At 31.2% G+C, this 18950-nt stretch overlaps 3 protein-coding genes and 1 non-coding gene across 5 annotated transcripts; 2 read left to right on the forward strand and 2 right to left on the reverse strand.

Annotated features, from left to right (window-relative positions):
• Positions 1-784: 784 nt before the first annotated feature.
• On the reverse strand, positions 785-4210 carry LOC106758199 (pentatricopeptide repeat-containing protein At4g19890). 2 transcript variants are annotated; one of them, XM_022779969.1, is made up of 3 exons: positions 1842-4210; positions 1354-1617; positions 785-1198 (listed from the first exon to the last, which is right to left on the reverse strand). In XM_022779969.1, the coding sequence occupies exon 1, from the start codon at positions 4136-4138 to the stop codon at positions 2042-2044; it is 2097 nt and encodes a 698-aa protein (XP_022635690.1). In that variant the 5' UTR covers positions 4139-4210; the 3' UTR covers positions 785-1198; positions 1354-1617; positions 1842-2041. The 2 variants fall into 2 exon arrangements, with proteins under 2 accessions (XP_022635690.1, XP_014496634.1); XM_014641148.2 differs by having other exon boundaries at positions 786-1617.
• A 1477-nt stretch (positions 4211-5687) lies between these two features.
• On the forward strand, positions 5688-9843 carry LOC106758950 (ranBP2-type zinc finger protein At1g67325). Its single transcript, XM_014641964.2, has 7 exons — positions 5688-5786; positions 5900-5945; positions 6889-7001; positions 7279-7480; positions 8658-8747; positions 9140-9246; positions 9551-9843. Exons 1-7 carry the CDS (start codon positions 5772-5774, stop codon positions 9683-9685), a joined length of 708 nt encoding a protein of 235 aa, XP_014497450.1. The 5' UTR covers positions 5688-5771; the 3' UTR covers positions 9686-9843.
• A 1110-nt stretch (positions 9844-10953) lies between these two features.
• Positions 10954-12385, forward strand: LOC106758911. The gene is made up of 2 exons (XM_014641920.2): positions 10954-11165; positions 11648-12385. Exon 2 carries the CDS (start codon positions 11682-11684, stop codon positions 12273-12275), a length of 594 nt encoding a protein of 197 aa, XP_014497406.1. The 5' UTR covers positions 10954-11165; positions 11648-11681; the 3' UTR covers positions 12276-12385.
• Positions 12386-15704: 3319 nt separating this feature from the next.
• Positions 15705-15786, reverse strand: TRNAS-UGA. The gene has a single exon. It is a non-coding gene; the product is annotated as a tRNA-Ser (tRNA).
• Between the last annotated feature and the right edge of the window lie 3164 nt (positions 15787-18950).

Below are 18950 nucleotides of genomic sequence, written 5' to 3' on the forward strand. Positions count from 1 at the left end.
AGTAATTATTTACTGTATGGTTAACTAAACATGGATAATTTGGAAAGGGACTAGTGAATATGCTTAAATTTTATAAGTTAACGTAGAATATGTATGTACAATGTGAGTGCTTTTATCAAATTGAGTGTTGAACTTGGATGTTAAGAAAAGTAATTATGCTAAACTAACACCTTTTTTTATTTAAAAATTGTGTTAACCTCAATCTCTCACGGGCTTTTGGAATCAAAGAACTTTTTCTAATATAGAAACAAGAGAACATAAAGATTGCTATTTAGCAAGAAATAAGAAGAAATATTAACGAAGTAATGAAAAAAATTAGGGGTGAGGACCCTATTAAAGGGTTCTAGTTTTAAGCATGATTGACTGATACAAAATAATGGAGAAACTAATGATTTCACGCATGGAATACAAGTTTAGGCACTTAAAATACAGACATTAAGTATTATTTGTGACCTTACCAAACTCACAAGAACGTTTTATGGCATTATTATAATAAACTAGATGTATGACAATGTAAAAACAGATATGGCGTTAAATCTATTGAGAAGAGAAAACAAATAAGGGGTTTGAGTATTGAACATGTGCTAAAAAAGATATATTTTTAACTTTACAAAAAAAGGGGTTAAGAAGCATGAATGATACTAAAAGAAATTATTAAAAAGATATCCGATAAATAATAGCACTAACAATTTGGTTTTAGATTATTTGAAAAAAAAAATGGTTTTAGATAAAGTTCAATGGCATCCTTGTAATCAACCCTACCTTGTAGCAGTAGAACGGAGCTATTGTTGTTTGCTAAAATCAAATCAGTAAGCATGACAAAATAACTTTATATTTTCTTTCTTCATCACTCTCGCCCATATTTGTATATCCTGGATTCGTCGCAAGAATGGACACAACTCCAACTTAAAGAAAATGTGGGTTTTTCTTCCTCTTCTTTGTTGAATAAATTTAGTTCATCAAAACATAAAGATACAATGTTTCGTATGTTAGCACAAACAGAAGCAGAAAAGTAAGAAAATAAATAAAAGAACAACAATCCTGAATGAAGGTTGTAAACACTGTAAAGGCAATGCTGCAAACAATAGAGAGAAAAATACATGGAATGAGGGTGCATGAACATAGATATGATAGAGTACAACCATATGCTTACTCTTCACATTTGACGTCACGGGAGATCAGCAACATCATCCTTTACCTGAACAAATCAGATAGCACTTTGTTTAACATCTTTGCATGTTAAACACCTGTCAGCAGCAAATACTGTGTTGTCTTGAGACTCTTGACAATGGCATAACACCAGCATGCAAGTTCTAATGAGCTATCATCAATTGTGGTGTCGTATCAGATTACCTTTCAATTTAGCTGGCAAAGATCATCAGAACAATCATGGCATGATAACTCTCCATCTTTTAGCTGCTGTATATGGTACAGTAGAATTTTTTTCTATCATTAATCAATTTTAGCAGAGAATTGTCTCTGAATTGGAAAACCTGCAGTGGAGTTGAACGACGTATGATCTTATATAGATAGAAAGTGAGAAGTCTTTGGTGCCACGCAAGCAAGCTGCGAAAGAGATCGCCATTTCCCGATAATCCAATTGAGAAATCCATTTCCCTAAAATAAAGAACGGATGCACAATTGACAAGCCAAAAGAAAAACATGTTAAACGTTATTTTGCTAGACTATCTGTTATTCTTGCTCCACTTATGCAAAAACAAGAAAAGGAATGGAAAACCAAATGACAGACTACAAGGGAATGATAAAATAAATAAACCTTAATTTTTGAAATAAAGGTCTGCAGATTTCAAACTTTCTATAGGTAAATGTAAGGTGGTTACCTGGCGAATCACATAATTGATGCCCTTCATGACTCCATATGTTCATAAAACACGGTAACCCAATGCAGAAGTCAGCACCTAGATGGCACAAATCTCACATCTCCAGCAAGTATACTTCCCAAATACTTCATCAAAACCCAACTAGTTATTGGTCCAGATGTAAGCAGGCTTACAAAGCGTCAAAGCACGTCCTAAGTGTGTTATTTAGTCACTTTGATTGCTAAATGGTTTTCCTTGTATAATCTCGAAGACAAATCAGAAACAAGAGCATAATTACTGCTTTCATAGCATGCAGTCATGAATGCAGCTAATGTTACACGATTGACATGAGGATCCATGTCTAGTAACTTGTGAAAGAACAGGGCAGCCATTCCCACTTTTTTCTCACTACATAGCTTCCTGACCAGAGTGTTAACTGTCCGGATCCAGGGTTTCTTTTCTAGCCTTTCAAGAACAAGCATAGCAGAGCAACTGTCCTCTATTTTGCAATATTCATGAGCCAAAGTTACTCGAGTAACTTCACATGGAGTAAGTCCCTTCTCTATCATGGCATCATACAATCCACGAGCCTCATCCAACTTTGACTGTTTGTACAGCCCACTTATAAGGGCACCATAAGTAATAGAATCCGGAGCACAACCATGGTCACTCATCCTGTGGAAAAACTTAAAAGCCAAACTCAAATCGCCTACTTTAGAGTAACCACATATCATTGACGTATAGGTTTGGTTTGTAGGAACAAGTCCAAATCTCAAAACTTCTTCAAAAAACATCTCACTTTCTTTCATTCTTTTTTCCCTACAAAATGCTGCAATCAACGTAGTGTACGAATGAATGTCAGGTTGAATACCGCTCTTGAGCATCTTATTGAACAACACTAACGCTTGCTTAATTTCCCCATGTTTGCAGTGTTCAGACATGAGAATAGTATAAGTAAATTTATCAGCTTCCAACCCATTACGAAACCCACTCTTAAGCACATTGTAAGCGTCTTGCACCCTTCCCTTTTTACAAAGTCCATCAATAACGGCATTGTACGTACACACATTGGAACTAAAACCTTCCTCATTCATCACATTCATCAACTCATACGCCCTTTCAAAATTCCCCGCTTTGCAGTGCCCATCAACAAGAGTCGTGTATGTGTTTGTGTTCGGCGCCAATCCCTGCTCCTTCATCCGTCTCAGCAGCATCTCAGCCCGATTAATTTTCCCATCCCTGCAATACCCACTAATCATGGCAGTATAAGTAAGCACATTCGGCTTGTGATTCTCGCTTCGAACAAGCTTGAGAAACAGTCTAAACGCCTTCTCGGTCCAACCTTTCTTGCACAGGCCATTAATCAAAGCCGTGTGCGTGTACACATTCGGCTTCCAACCCTGCCCAACCATCTCCTCCAACATCTCAAAAGCCTGTTTCACGCTACCCCTCTTGCACAACCCGTCAATCATACATGTGAAATTAATCAAATTAGGCCTCAAACCCATCTCACTCAACCTACGAAAATACCACAATGCCCTGGTCACAAAACCCTTATTACAGAACTCCCTCACTACCAACGTAAACGTCCTACTGTCAACCACAAACCCTCTCTCAATCATGGCTCTCAACCACCTATCCGCCTCCAAAACATTACCCATTCTACAATAACCGACAACCATGGCCGTGTGACTAACACAATTCGGCTGCACCCCTCTCGCGCACATTTCATCAAACACGTTCTCTGCATACTCAACCAAACCCATTTCTATCACAATCATAATTACCCAGTTCAGCGTTTTCGTACTGGGAACCAATCCCTGGTTGTGCATTTCGATTACCATTTCCACGGCCTCTTTGACCCTCCCGATTTCGGCGAAACTCTTCACCATACATTGCAACACGTCATTGGCCAACTCGAAATTTCTGTTTCCAATGAGAGACGTTGCGCACGCTATGTAGAGGCGCTTGAAATAGCGGAACTTGTTGGAAGCAATGACCCAGTTGAAGAAACGGTGGGCCACCAGCGAACCGCCATCGGAGGCGAGCGAAGCGACGATGGTGACAACTTGGTCGTGGGTTAGGGAATTGGGATCGACGTCGAGGTACAGAGGGGAGAGTCTCTTGTGGGTGTGGTGGTCTTCGAAATAATCGTATACCAGTGAGCACACTTGTTTTACCGTGGACTGCGCACATGATGACAACGACGACGACGACGATGTGTTGGTCAGTGATCTTGTGCAGGAGATGAAGGCGAAGGCGAAGGCGAGTGTGTGAGGAGATGAACGAATTCTTCTGCGAATCACAGAAGAAAACATGAAAAAAGTGTTACTGCAACACTGCAAGCCTTCCGAAGTTGCACCGTTCCTCTTTCAATTCATGTGTTCTTTATTCCTAAAGATAAAGCTATAAAAAAAAAAGTTTGGTCTTTTTAACCTAATCTCTGAAGATAAAAACCTAACTGGTAAAAAGATCATTAAATTTAGTTGGTTAAAGTTCATGAGATTATCTTAACAATATTTAGACAACATATTTTTACAACATTTAAACATTGATTATATGTCAATATGTTATTGATAAAAAATTACTCCAAAATCAATAATAATAATCATAAACATTATTTATTATGAACGTAATCAATGTTCAAATATTGTCAAAAAAAAAATATTGTCTAAATATCATTACTCTGTAGATCACAACTTCACATTTTATCACATTTTACATATAAATGAAATGTAACTTAAGGTTACCTAATTTATTTGATTAGATAAAATTATTTTCTTTTCTACTTTTTTTCAAATTCGTAACTTATATCTTATTTTTATTATAACCATTAAAATATTTCAATTTCTAAAAAAAAAAATTGAAACTTCTAATAATGATTTTAATATCTTATTATGTCAGGAATTAACTCAATCAATAACATAAAAATCCATACAAAGGATGGGGTAGAAATTCACACTGAAAACACAAAAACAAACGAAGAGATATAATTAATATGAGAGAATTCAATTTAACAATAAATTCTCACTTATTCAATCAAACCTTACTTAACTTATAATGTATATACTACATTCGTGAAATGTGCAAATGGATTAAGGAGAAAAATTCATAATTTTATTTTTCATTATACAACAAAATGCCAACTAAACACTACAAAACTAAACAATTATCTACTGTATATTAACATTGCACACTCTAAACTAGTCAAATAATATATAAACCTTTGACCAATATTTTTACTAAATCAATCTTAATATTATATATATTAAAGCTAGTCACATTTTTATATATAGATTTAATTGTTTTGTTTAACTTTTATTTTAAAACATTAATAAAAATATAAAATAGTAGCTCCATAATTTTTTTGGTACGAAAATGAGCTCCAATTTGATATTACTTAAGTTTGCATCGAAGTTGATTTTGGTCTCTCAATTATGCTAAAAATAATAAGTTGCCAAACTTATAAAGAAAAAATCTTTTTGGTTTTTAAATACTTGAAAGACTGAAATATTTTCTCAAGTCATTATTTACTTAAACAGACAATAAAATTATAACTTTTAAATTTTAAGGAATACATTTTTTATTTAAAAAGCCAAAATCGAATTCAACCTAAAATTCTAATTCTAAAATCATAGTAAATATATTTAGTTTCAATAAAAAATAAAAATATATATAATACCAAGAAGTGTCATTCATAATAAATAGTCTGAAAATATTTTTAAATTGATAAAAAAATATTTTTAAATGCATTTTCATGTATATAAGTTTTTTTAAAAAAATAATATTTGTAGAACACACGTATACTACACATAATACAATGACACTTAACATAATAATTATCGTATAATAACAAAAATATTTTGCTTATTTATAAAAAACCGTTCAGTCTTCTTCTCTCGTATTCTTTGTCTCCGTTCTCTGACAATTTCTCACTCTTTCTATGTTCCAATGTCTTCCACAGAGGTGGGTTTGCTTAAATTCCTAAACAGTGTTATTTATTTACCCGATTCACACTAAATTTTTTTGTTTTTTTTGATGTTTCTTTTTATTACTATCTGGTATTGTTGCTCTCTCAGGAGGATAACCGAGGTTCCTTTTGCTCAAAAAGAATTCGCAACGACGGTAAAAACATAATCTTTGTGGTGTCTCACACTACAAGTTGTTTCTTTTTCTTTGTTGATGTATTTTCTTTTATCTGGGTTGCTATAATGTTATGGTTTTGGTATTTGTTTCTGTCTATGTGAAAAAGAATTTGATCTACCCTTTTGTAGTCTGGGCCATATGGGTTTTAATCTATGCGGTGAATATGTGTTTTTAATTAGGCATGCAATGTGATTAAACATGCCAGTGTATTTAGAGCTGCTTGTGGCTACAAGGTTGACACTTGAAGGTGGAAGTGTATAAGTTGATTTAACTTACGAAAAGTTTAAATCATTTTACCTCTTTGTCTTCTTCTTTTACAAATGCCTATTGAAAAGTTGTATTCTTCTATAGAGATATACTATCATAGGCTGTCTCAGAAAAGTTGTGCTTCTTATCATGTTATTCGTTTAGAGGTTGAGGGTTTTCAAGAGAAAACTAACCTTTGACCCTGTTGTTTTATTGATTGGAGAGAAGCTGTTTATGTTTGAGAGTGAATTTTGTCCGCAAAGGATTTTTTTTTTTTTTTTTGACGGGAGAGGTGAAAAAGGGAGAAACAAAATTCTCTTCCAAACAATATATAACGGGAAAACATTTGCAATAAGAGGGCTTGCATTTTTATTCGATGGTGTTTAAAGATTGAAATAACAATTACAACCATAAACCAGTTTATGTGATTTGTTATCGGGTTAAACCATGAAATCCATGTTCATCCATACTCGTTAATTTGTTGCCATGGAGTGGACAGAGGATAGGAGAGACCTTTTTTTTTAACTTATCTGTTAATTTGTAGTGCATTAGAACTGTTTCTTTATGTAGATAACCTGATGCATGAGCCTACCTGTTTATCTTAATGCAGTGCTATAGTATATAAATTTTCAGAGGTTATGATGTTAATTGGTTGATTTTTCTTTTATGGAATCAGCTTCACGAAAAGATGGAGACTGGACCTGTCCTAATTGTGGGAACTTAAACTTTTCTTTTAGAACTGTTTGCAATCAGGGACGTTGTGGTGCTCCAAGACCACCCCTAACTCCGGTGAGTGCAGGCTTGTTTAATGACTGATTTTATTGAAAAACTATCCAATGAGCAAACTTGTGTGCACTAGGTGTGTGTGTGTATGTGTACAAATTGACCCCAGGGGCCGAAATGATAAAAAATAAAAACTTAATATATTTACCAGGCTTATTCTTGGTTGTGATTAACTAATACTAAGTGAACAACGTGAATTAAAAACTTTTATACTTTCTTTTTTGTTTATTATTGCCTGGTAAATTTTAATTTTGATTAGTGTTTTAATTGATTGGATGTGCAGCCTGCCCTAATTACAAGTCCATATAGAAACAATCATCCCTTCTACTATGGTGGATTTGCCATTCCTTCCCCATCATATAGAATGCCTGGTCAGTTTGGATCCTTAATACCTTATCTTGGTATGAAGTATGATTATGGTCTGTATGCTAGGCCTGGTGCACCTTATGGTCCATTGCCCATGTTCCCACCTGGAAGCTTTGGAGGTACACTTCCTATAATTGTATCAGCTATTTCTTTTCAAGCAATGGGTTTGTTTCTCATTGAGAAATTTGTTTGTGGACAACTTTGTTCCTATATAGAGAACATTGCTTTATTATAAGACAAAATTATTGTTGAAGTACTAAAGTTTAGTTTAATGTAACCAATGTTTAGCATTCTAGAAGAATGGAATACTGAGCAAGTAAGTTAATTGGTAGTAGATATTGATCCTCCAAAAGATGAGGGAGACAATAATTATGTGAAAACAAAGAAAAACTGTTAATGTTTCAGTAAGCAATAATAAACATTTAGCAGAGAGACCATTTTGTCTTTTAAATTCAAATTTCAGGTATCTTAGTTTTTTAAAATTTCATGTACCTTATTGTTGAATTTTTTACACATTTATATTAGTTTATACTTACAGTGGAACAGGTGACCAGATGATTTAATTTCTCTTGTATTTTTCTGATGCCATAAACATAAGCATATGTAAATTACACAATAACTTTGCAACTCGAGGCAAGCTTCCATGAAATAATTACTTATTCTGTGTTCCAGTTTAGATACACACATTTTACATGTGGCACCGATTGTAGTTGATTGCCAAATCTTGTAATTTCATACCTGTATTTTATGTGGAAAGTGGAAACCTTCAAATATACAATTCATACTGAAGCATGTTGTTGCATCATTCTTACTGTATATTAAATTTTGTGTCTTAAGCACATTTAATTGAAATCAATATCAATACTATGATATGAAGCACTAAACACTGTAAGAAATAAAGCAGCTATAGCCCACAAATTTTGATGTGATATTGTGATAGGTAGACTGAGTAATTTGAATACTAAAATTCTAATTTGACTAAAATTGTTTACAACATTCTTATGTGATCATATTCAAGATTTTTATTTTATTCTTTCATACTTGAAAATGTCAATGTTTAGGACGTGATTGGGATTTTGATTACTCATTCTATAAATCCTTATTTGGGTGCCTATGTTACTTTGGTTAGAATAGGCATCTTAAATTTATCGATAATATTATCTAGTTTTGAAATGTAGGATGTGTTTTGGTTCTTGTTCAAATCACAAAAATATCTGATTCATTTTGGTTTTTAGTTCATTATGCATCAATGTCTTTTGTTTTGCAACTCTAGTTAATCAAGTTACAATGAATCAGGTATTGATGGCTATGGATATGGCTTTCAAAGTCCTCAATGGGCTGAATGTTTAGTAGCTGATCATTTTGCATCTCGAAAACGCCGAGGAGGTATTTTCAGGATCTATTACTAGTTGATCATATTTATATACAATATTTGTGATGTCCTTGTTTTCCAACATTGAATTATTTGTTTAATCTATGAATACTTTAAAACTCTCAATGTTTTGAACAATATTTACTAATCTATGAATACATTGTTTTCGTCCTGTTTCATGTGTCAATTCATCTCAAGATTTATACGTGATTGTTTATATAGAGTTTGGCCTTCTGGTCCATACTAAACTGACAAAACTTTGATGATCTAATCTCTGTCATAACGCCTCTGACACAATTGAGCAGCAGAGGCAATCAGAGGATGTTTTATTTTGCATTTGTATGAAGTTTGTCCATAAGATTACATCTTAACAGTCTTAAAATGAAAAAAAAAAATGTCTTTACAGGGCCAGATGGTTTATCTGAAGGGGACTGGATTTGTCCAAAATGTGAGAATGTTAACTTTGCCTTTAGAACCACTTGCAACATCAAACATTGTGGAGCTGCCAGACCAGTAAGTGTTTTTCATCTGTTGCATGAATCATGAATGGATACTGTACATAAATTTTTTTTTTTAGATCAAGCTTTGATCTGCACTGCATTTACAAGCTTTAAATACTTGTAATGGAACTGTTATATGGCTAAATAAACCATATGAAAACATGATTTGTAATAGTAATGTTTTCCCCTTCAAGTTTTACTTGTTATTTTTCTGCTTAACTCCTTCATTTTAACTCTATAAACAATCTTTATTGTATGTCACTTTGTCACGATGGATTTTAACATTACATGCTGGTCTATTTCATGTTTTGTTGAAGAGCTCAAACAAACCAAGTTCAACAGTTATTCCTGAAGGTAGTTGGACTTGTGAAAAGTGCGGTAACCTCAACTATCCCTTTCGAAATGTATGCAACCGCAAAGACTGTAGAACTGATAAAAATGTTTCTGTTTAGTGTCATCATGTAAATAGAGATTTCAGTGCACTTGTCTCCTTTTGTAAAGAATAGTTACTTTTGAATGAAGGGAGGATTTCCGTACAGATAATTTTTCCTTGATTATTGATTACAATTCTTTTTCTATTCATTTAATATGACAGTTTATTATATTGAAAGGATACCAGAAGTGGTAGCATATGATGGCATGAAAATAATATCAGGGTTCTAAAAATTTGGTCTTTAATTGAATTCAGTAACGTTTTCTGGTCTTTTACAGAATTTGGTTTTGGTTAGAAACTTATGTTATAATCTTGTAGTAATTTGTTTGCAATGATACTTTGTTTTATTACTTTCTAAAGCCAGATTATGAATTCTTTAAACAAAAGTTATCTGTTGAATTGGAAAATTAACAGATAATTGTCAATATCTTAACATCATCTTATACTTTTTTCTTATAGTAATTTATTTGTGTATTGATAATTTCGGTTCACTCCTATTAATTTGTTTAGAAAAAGATTTTCTGAGTATCTGAAATTATTATTTCCCTCCTAAACTTACCATACTATTATTACTTGACTCCATAATTAGAGTAAAAGGATAAAGAAAAAAAAAGGTTAATTTAAGAATTTAAAGAAAATTCTAAAACATTTGAAGAATTCGTCTGACTTTTTATTAGTGTTGTGGTTGCATTCCATCCTCATAGGATCCGTGAATAAATCACATATGCACGTTTCATAACAATTCTCAATGTCATTTTCAACAATCTTTTTAGCATTTTAAGATTGATTTTAACATTATAAGAAAACTTTTAAATAATGATTATTGACTAAAATATGTTTAAAAACCAATTTAAAGACTAGTTTTATAATTAAAGACCAATTATTTTGGTAGTCAAAATTTTAATAACAAAAAAACAATTCATAATAAAAATTATTTTAATTATCAATTTAAAAATTAATCATAATTTTTTAAAACTATTTAATTATCAATAACTAATTTTTAATTTATAAATTGATCATTATAATAATTAAATTATTTTTTATCATTAAAATGGATTATTATTCAAAATAATTTCTTGTAGGATAAGACTTCATAAGTGTAAGATAAAATGTCTTCAAACTTAGCCCAAAATTTCATTTTCAATAATCTAAAATTTTAAATTTGATAGAAGAAATATAAAACTGAAATTTTAACCAACACATAGAAAAATTGGTCTAAGACTTTTTATTTTTTAATTTTTTTTTTCCCGCTTTTTCTTTTTCACCTTCCCTCTTTCATCTTTTCTGACCTTTCGTACATTTGTGTTTCTTACTTAATCTCTTCTTCTCTTAGCATTGGTGCCCTAGAAAATCAACTTTCCCAGAAACTTCAGTGCTTCTTGCCTTCGATAGTGTGTCTTCTTCCTTCCGGTGTGCCGTGCGTCTTCCAGGACTACGGTTGCCTTTTCGTTCCACCGATTCGGTATCCGTAGTCTTTGCTCAAGGATCCAACACCAGAGGTTTGGTGTCTCTTCGGTTACTCTATTCTTCCTTCTCTCTCATTACTTCCGCAAGTATGTGAAAATGCGTATACAAATTTTAAAATCAGTGTGGTTATTAGGTTAAAAAATTGTATTTTATTTCAGGTTTTTGGAATTGATCCTTAAACTGCTATACGTGGTTCGGATGATTAAACCTTGAACTGCTATATTCTGTTTTTTGTTTTAGAAAAATTATTCATGAATTGCAGAAAACCTTGAACTGAAAGGCATGAATTCCGCATATGGTTTTGGCAATTGATGACCCAAAACATGAGAAATCGCACATTATTATTTTCTAGTTACGGAAACTCATTAATAGGGTTATAACGCCTAAATTGAATGAAATCTGAAATTTTAAATGGGTGTAACTACTGGATATTGGGTGAAGCAATGGGAAGGTAATGAATAGAGACACTTTCTTAGTTTTGTGTAGTTTGTATTTAGGTGATTTTATTTTATAGGTACGTTGGAATGGTGTGGAAATTGAAATAGGGGATGGGCAAAGAGAGCAGCGCAACACGTCAAGAACGACGTCAGCACCCGCAACAAAGGTTAGAGGTTGATCTTAATTATCAAATGAAGTACATACCCGAGCCACCTTCGTATGAAGGAGGTACTTACTCGACTCCACCATCACCATCAGTTATGGATGAGCACAGTCCTAGGCCTACTAAATTTGTGCCATCTATTCCATCATGTGAGACATCGACATCACGAGGCTCAAAACGAAAAGCACCAATGGTTGATTTGATGGACTCCCAATTTCAGAAGCTCATTACAAAACTAGACGAGGTCATGGATGTTATGAGATCAGCTAACTCTCATCTTGAAAAACTATCATCCATAATGGAACAAAAAGTGATTGCCATGAAGAAGCAAAATTATATTATGCGTCGCACGACAACTTTCCAATACTTAGAAAGTGACATATGGGAGATGCTAGCTGGCATGAACATACAAGAAGAAACTATTATGGAACAATATTATGATTTTCTCTGCAGAAATCCTGTCTATACCAAACGGCTAATGGGTTTGCCTCCAAATCGTCGTTTGAGTAAGCTGATTAAGATGACGATGGGGAGTGTTTGACCCTTTTGTTTGTAATCCATTACTATATTTGCTTTATTCGTGTATGAAACACTTTTATCGTGTACTATGTTGATGACTTTAATTACACCATATTTGCATCGTCTTTTTCATATTTAATTTCACCTTTCATTTCAATATATTAGAGTACAAATTTTTAAGTTATTATTAAGTATGAATATTTCAAATAACAACTTATTCATAGTGGTATAACTTTTTTTATTCACTCCTATCCCATACAAGATGTATTATGAGGATATCAGTATATTATGGTTGAAATAGATTGCAAAACTTATATGAATGAATAATTTCATTTTGATTGATCATCAATTCTATTGCATCATAATGTACATCTTCTATATAATGAGATATTTGAATTTGCTTTATTAATTATATGATAAAAGTTCTTTAATTTGTTTTATTTTTAATATTGAAAATTAAAATATTTAATTTTTTATACCAAATATATTGTATTCTTTATTTAATTCAATTAATATTTTTTAAAAAATTTATTCATAATTTTTTTTTTAAATAATTGTAACTCATTTACTATAACAATGATGAAGATAAAGATTTAGATCTTCATATTTGTACAATAAATAAGTCAGGGTGGTTTCAACTTCTCATGTTTTCTATGAAGTTTTTTTCAATCCAAGATAGATATATAAATACCCCTTTATAGACTTTACTTCCTTTGTCTGTTTTTTCATTGCTCAAATCTGAACCTTAGCCTTTAGAATTAAGACTTTCAATTTTGCCATTTTTAGAAAAGATGTCCCTTGCTATGTGAGTGGCAAATAAGTTGGTGAAGTGTAATATTCTTTTATGAAACTTTTCACCATTGATTCTTCAACGTAGAATCAAAACATGAATGCAGATAGATTAATATCATAATCTGCATCATTTAAACAAGTTATATTCTGCTTTAAGTATGGTGGAAAGCTATTCCAAGCCAAGAATCACACAATAATAAACAAACAATTCATAATATACTATTAGCTTTGAAGTTTACAGAGAAAGTCATACTTTGCTTTCACAACAAAGTTAAGAGATACCATTAACCCACACCACCGTTTTTTAAGTTAATCTTTGTTTACAGCTTTTTTCTTAATTCTCAACAACAATAACAATTATGGCGATGAGCTTCATGACAGGAAAAGGTTCTTCATTCATTTTTTCCCTTTCATATATACATATATATATATATATATATATATATATATATATATATATAGTAATACTCGTCATACACTGATAAATGCTGCATTTTGATTTTGCATCTCAGGTCTATCAACCACCCAGTTGTTGAACTTGGTGGTGAATACACTGTATGATAAATTTGTTGAGAAGGATATCAAAGGATTTGATGGATTCAATGTTGGTATTCTTGATACCTTCAAGTAAGCAGTTTATTTCCAATGACAATGCTATCTTCTATCATAGTTTGTTTCCTTGGAATGATAATCAAGATGATGAAAAATAGTTTTTACATAAACATTTATAGACAGAAAAAAAAAAAAAACACCATTTGAGCAACTTTTTCCATGAATGAGAATAGTTAATATATTAAATTAATTTTTTTGGGCAAAATTAAAACTATTTAGCTTAATTTAAAATTAAATTTGCACGAGCTATTTTTAGCTAATATTGTTTTTATTCTAAGTGTTTAGAAAGAAATGTATTTTGGAAGGGATATAGAAGTTATCATCTCCATAATGTCTTATATCTATAATTGGGAAATTATTTTGAAGGATAATGTTATTTTAACAACTCTTCTTTAATAACTTTTTGACAATATCATACGTGTTATTATTTTATTGGTTTGTTTGAATTTATTCTAAAATAATATTTGAAACGGATCAATTACAAACTGACACGTATGTATTATCAAAAAGTTATAAAAAAAAAAAAAGTTCTTAAAGAGATTTTTTTTTCTATTTTCAATTGATCTTTTCATTGAGAAACATATACAAAGGTGACTGAAATTTCAGGACGAAAAATGAAAATATAATACAAATTCTTCAATGCATCACATTTGTTCTGCATTCTGTGGAAAGTAAAGGTTGTTGATATTAATTATCTCATATTTTGGTAATAAATTTAATGCAGCACTATCAACATGGCCTTACCCGGCAAGCATTTTGTGGCACCTTCATATAAGGATGTAAAGGTTGGTTATTTCCTTTGCATGCACGTCTTTATATTCTAAGCCAAGACATATAGTTTAACTTTGCTCTCATTGACCTATAATATAAACTTATCTCAAGACAAAATCAAAATCTCTAACTTTTTGAACATGGTGGAGTTCATATATTAGTTTAGTCCGGATAGATATTTAATACTAGTTACAAATATTGAAAAGAGCTCTAATGGGGTGTTGTTTCGATGCTCCGTTTTGGATTTCTTTAACGTGAATCTACTAAAAATGTTATATGTAATAATTTTAAATGATGTGGTACATAGTATTTTTATTATCACCATTGTTCCAACACTCTAAAACGCATTGCCATCCACTTTTGCTACCCTCTTTTGTCATTGGTGGCTTCTTCTTAATTATTATTCAACCATTAACACCAAACGAATTTTAAATATGATTATTGTTTGAATTTTAAATGCGCGTCTAAGTTTTATATTAGATAAAAATAAAAAGTAAAACACCATATAAGATTAAAAATCTATTAACGTATTATCTTAAGGTTTTTAATAGAATAATGTATCAATCTTTTATGTTATTGAGTTTAAGTTTATGTTATATTTTTAATTTTTTTTTTAAATTCATCTCAATCAATGAGACAACTTACTAAGAACTCTAAGAATACTCTCAAACACTTTTGTCAAAAGTTTCCACCGAAAATTGGAATTTGCGTCACCCAAGTTTAAACTATACATATAGAGATAGAAAACTAAACCTTTATATATTACATCTTCCAATTAAGTATAACATGAAATGGAAAATATACGTCTTGAAATCATGATTGTTGACTTGATTTGTTAATTAATGAACACATTTACATTTGAAAAATAAGGTGTTATCTTTTGTTCTATCAAGATTTGATATGTTATTATAATGGTTTAAGCAATAATAAATCAAATATTTAATATAAAAGAACATTATGGGGACAATGTATGTAACTTTGAATTTAGATATAGAATGCATAATTAAATAGTTGCATAATAATTTATAATTCATTATTGTATTAGATTAGGCCTTTTCACAATGGTTTTACAAACCAATATATGCCATGGTGGTAGATTACAAAATCTTTTACATTGGTTACTAGCTATCAAAACCAATATAAAAAGTATCTTCAAAACTGTAATGTTTCTCTTCCTTTAAGCATCTACCAGTCTCTATTTTTGAAAACTATGTTTGAAAAACAAAATAAATAGAAGTTGATATTCATTGAATTGAATGTAATAAAAAAAATTTAACGTCGACAGCAGGGTTCGAACCTGCGCGGGCGAAGCCCAACAGATTTCAAGTCTGTCTCCTTAACCACTCGGACATATCGACCATATGATGAAATAGAAAGCTTACGTTTTTTAATAAACTAGTACATTAGAAAGCTTATGCATATCATCCTACTTTATTTATCTTTTTGTCCATGCTTATAAACTGTCAAAGCCATTTTAACAGAGAGAAGCTATACAGACAAAATTGATTTTAAAAATTAAAGAATATATTTATAATTGAATATACTATTCTTTACATAAAGTTGATGTTTAGCATACTATTTAAGAAATAAAATAGTAGATTTACTTTTTTTCATTGTTAATATTTTATTCATTATCTTCACGTTATATAAAACAATTCTTGAATATAAAATATACAAATTATTACAATGAAACTAACACATAATAAATAACTCATTATAACACGTGCATTTCATTTAAACTTTTGCACAAATTAAAGAATATGATTTTTAGCTGTTCTCAAACTTCCTTTGTTTCAGGAGTTGTTTGAACAATGGCAAGAAATTGATACAGAAGAGAAGAGAAAGAAGTTCATTGAGTTCATCAACAAGAAAGTGAATATAAACAAAGTAGATGAATCTATGCTAATCACTGCAATAATGGCACCACCAGCAGCCATGATGGCTAAGAAAACAGGACAAATAGTGCCTCAACTTGCACTCATGAATGCAATACCTGATGTTGTATTTGTGCCATCAGCTACAATTTTGGCTCTAATTGCTGTCAAGATCATAAGATTAACCTTCGTTAGAAAGACAGCATCCAAGGATACAGTCTCATCTACAACTGAAATAGAGGAAGAACCTCAAATTAAAACTAAACAACAACCTCAAACTCCAACTACACCTGAAACTGAAGTAGAAGAACCTCAAACTCCAACTACACCTGAAATTAGAGTAGAAGAACCTCAAATTGAACAACAACCTCAAAGTCTAACTACACCTGAAACTAAAGTAGAAACTGAACAACAACCTCAAACTCCAACTGCACCTGAAACTAAAGTAGAAGAACATGAAATTGAATCTGAACAAGAATCTCAAACTCCAATTACACCTAAAATTGAAACTATACAAGAACCTCCAACTGCAACTACATCTGAAACTAAAATAGAAGAAGAGTCTCAAACTACAGGTACACCTGAAACTCTGAAAGAAGAACCTCAAAGTGGAACTGAGATAAAAAAGGAACTTCAATCTCAAGCTACAACTACGCCAGAAACTGCAATACAAGAACCTCAAATTCCAGTCCAACAAAAACCACACTTTATAACTGGGCATGTGCACAAGGACAACACCACTTGTTTCTTATGTAATGAATACCACATTTATTGAGTAACCTTCAAATACCTTTTTCTTCATGAACACACACATAAATTATTTAGTATAAAGACTTCGTATTATAAGATAGAGAGAGAGAAATTTTGTCTTATAGATGTTATAGTTAGTAATTCGTAATTGTTTTAATGTTCAAGTTTATTTTTTTAGATAAGTCCTACAGTGTTATTATCATATGTTATAGCTAATTTAGAAATTTTGGTCAAATGATAATTAGTTTCAAATTAAAGTTGAGTTGATTTCTTTTATCTAAGTTTTTTTATAGTTATTAAATTGTGTGAATGTGTGGCTTAGTTTACATTTGTCAATCTCTATGATCTTTTGATAGTATTTTTTATGATTAGGTAGATTAATAAGTTGTGAACTGAATATGTGATTTGGTTGTTTAGGTGAGGAGCTAATTGCTAGGATGAAGGAAGAAATGAAGGACTAATGCTATATCACTGAAGAGAATTAATGTCAGCAATGAAAATGATGAAGTTGGAAACCTTGTTTGGATACATAATTTAATGATGCTTGAAACAAGGTAAAAAGTTGTGCCCTGGACTGTGCTTGAGCGTAGGATTTGCAATTGTATGGCATTTGGTTAGCAAGAATACTAATATACTGTGAAATGAAGGTAGCCTAGCACTCTTTTTTGCAAAGGGTAATCATAGGCATTAAAGAAACATTAACGAAGACAGTTTTTTCTTCCTTCTCTTTTCATGAATAGCTAAATTTATATGATGTAGTTTAAATAGATAATATGATGTACAACAATAGTAAATGTAAATAGTCTCAATAATAATTATGTCTTATCACTTTAGCCTCTATATTTCATATCTTTGTTTTTTTTTAATATATGAATTTTGCCCTTATTGTAATATTCTAATATTTATAGCAAGAATCAAATTCATCAAAGCTAAATTGCTGTTATGGTTATAATCAGGACGGTTTAAAATTAATCTTTCAAACTTTTTTAATGTAAAATTATTTATTAAAATGTCGTAATTGATTCTATTTAACTTTCATTCTATTTTCTAATTTCAGTTCGTGTTCATAGTTTATTTTAGGTTAAATACCTTTTTTTTGTCCCAGTTTTGGTTACGAATATTCAAACTGGTCCCCATTTTATTTTTCTGTTCAATATAGTCCTAAAGAACGTAATTATGTTCAATTTAGTCCTTTTTATGNTCAATGTAGTCCTAAAGAACGTAATTTGTGTTCAATTTAGTCCTTGTTTGTGGTTCACGGAATTTATAAAAAGGACTAAATTGAACACAAATTACGTTCTTTAGGATTACATTGAACAGAAAAAGGACTAAATTGAACATAATTACGTTTTTTAGGACTATATTGAATAAAAAAATAAAATGGGGACCATTTTGAATATTCGTAACCAAAATTGGGACAAAAAAGGTATTTTACCTTTATTTTATTACAAATTTCATTTTTATTATCCATCAAAAGTTTAAACTCCAACCTAGTTAACAGTTATACTATTTAACATAAAATAAGACCAATTTTATGATGCAAATTTGAAGTGAAAATTCTATGTAATTGTAGTGGTGTCAACTAAAGAAATAATCTTTCAGTGATGTCTTTCGAATTTATAAATATGTGTAATAGAAGAAGACAAGTCAAACCCTTCATGTGAGAGGACGTCTTTGTTTTAGAATTGTATTGCGACTCTTTGAAAATAGTGCAGAGCGTTTCATATACCTAAGGTTACAAACATAATGAATGGATTCAAAGCACTTATGATGTTTTGTAGCTTCCGCAACATCAACAACAACCAATGTGCAATTTACACACCAGTATTAACATTTATTTAATTCCAATTACTTTTAACATGAAGTCTTAATGCAATAACAATGTAGCATGTTTTATC

The sequence above is a fragment of the Vigna radiata genome, chromosome 4 (assembly GCF_000741045.1).
Source record: "Vigna radiata var. radiata cultivar VC1973A chromosome 4, Vradiata_ver6, whole genome shotgun sequence".
In the NCBI taxonomy this organism is placed as follows: Eukaryota; Viridiplantae; Streptophyta; class Magnoliopsida; order Fabales; family Fabaceae; genus Vigna; species Vigna radiata.

Coding starts and splice junctions, on each gene's coding strand:
- LOC106758199 (XM_022779969.1), bottom strand. CDS start 4,138: ATGTTTTCTTCTGTGATTCGCAGAAGAATTCGTTCATCTCCTCACACA.
- LOC106758950 (XM_014641964.2), top strand. Junction 7,002..7,278: donor CAAGACCACCCCTAACTCCG/GTGAGTGCAGGC, acceptor TTGGATGTGCAG/CCTGCCCTAATTACAAGTCC. Junction 8,748..9,139: donor ATCTCGAAAACGCCGAGGAG/GTATTTTCAGGA, acceptor ATGTCTTTACAG/GGCCAGATGGTTTATCTGAA.
- LOC106758911 (XM_014641920.2), top strand. CDS start 11,682: ATGGGCAAAGAGAGCAGCGCAACACGTCAAGAACGACGTCAGCACCCG.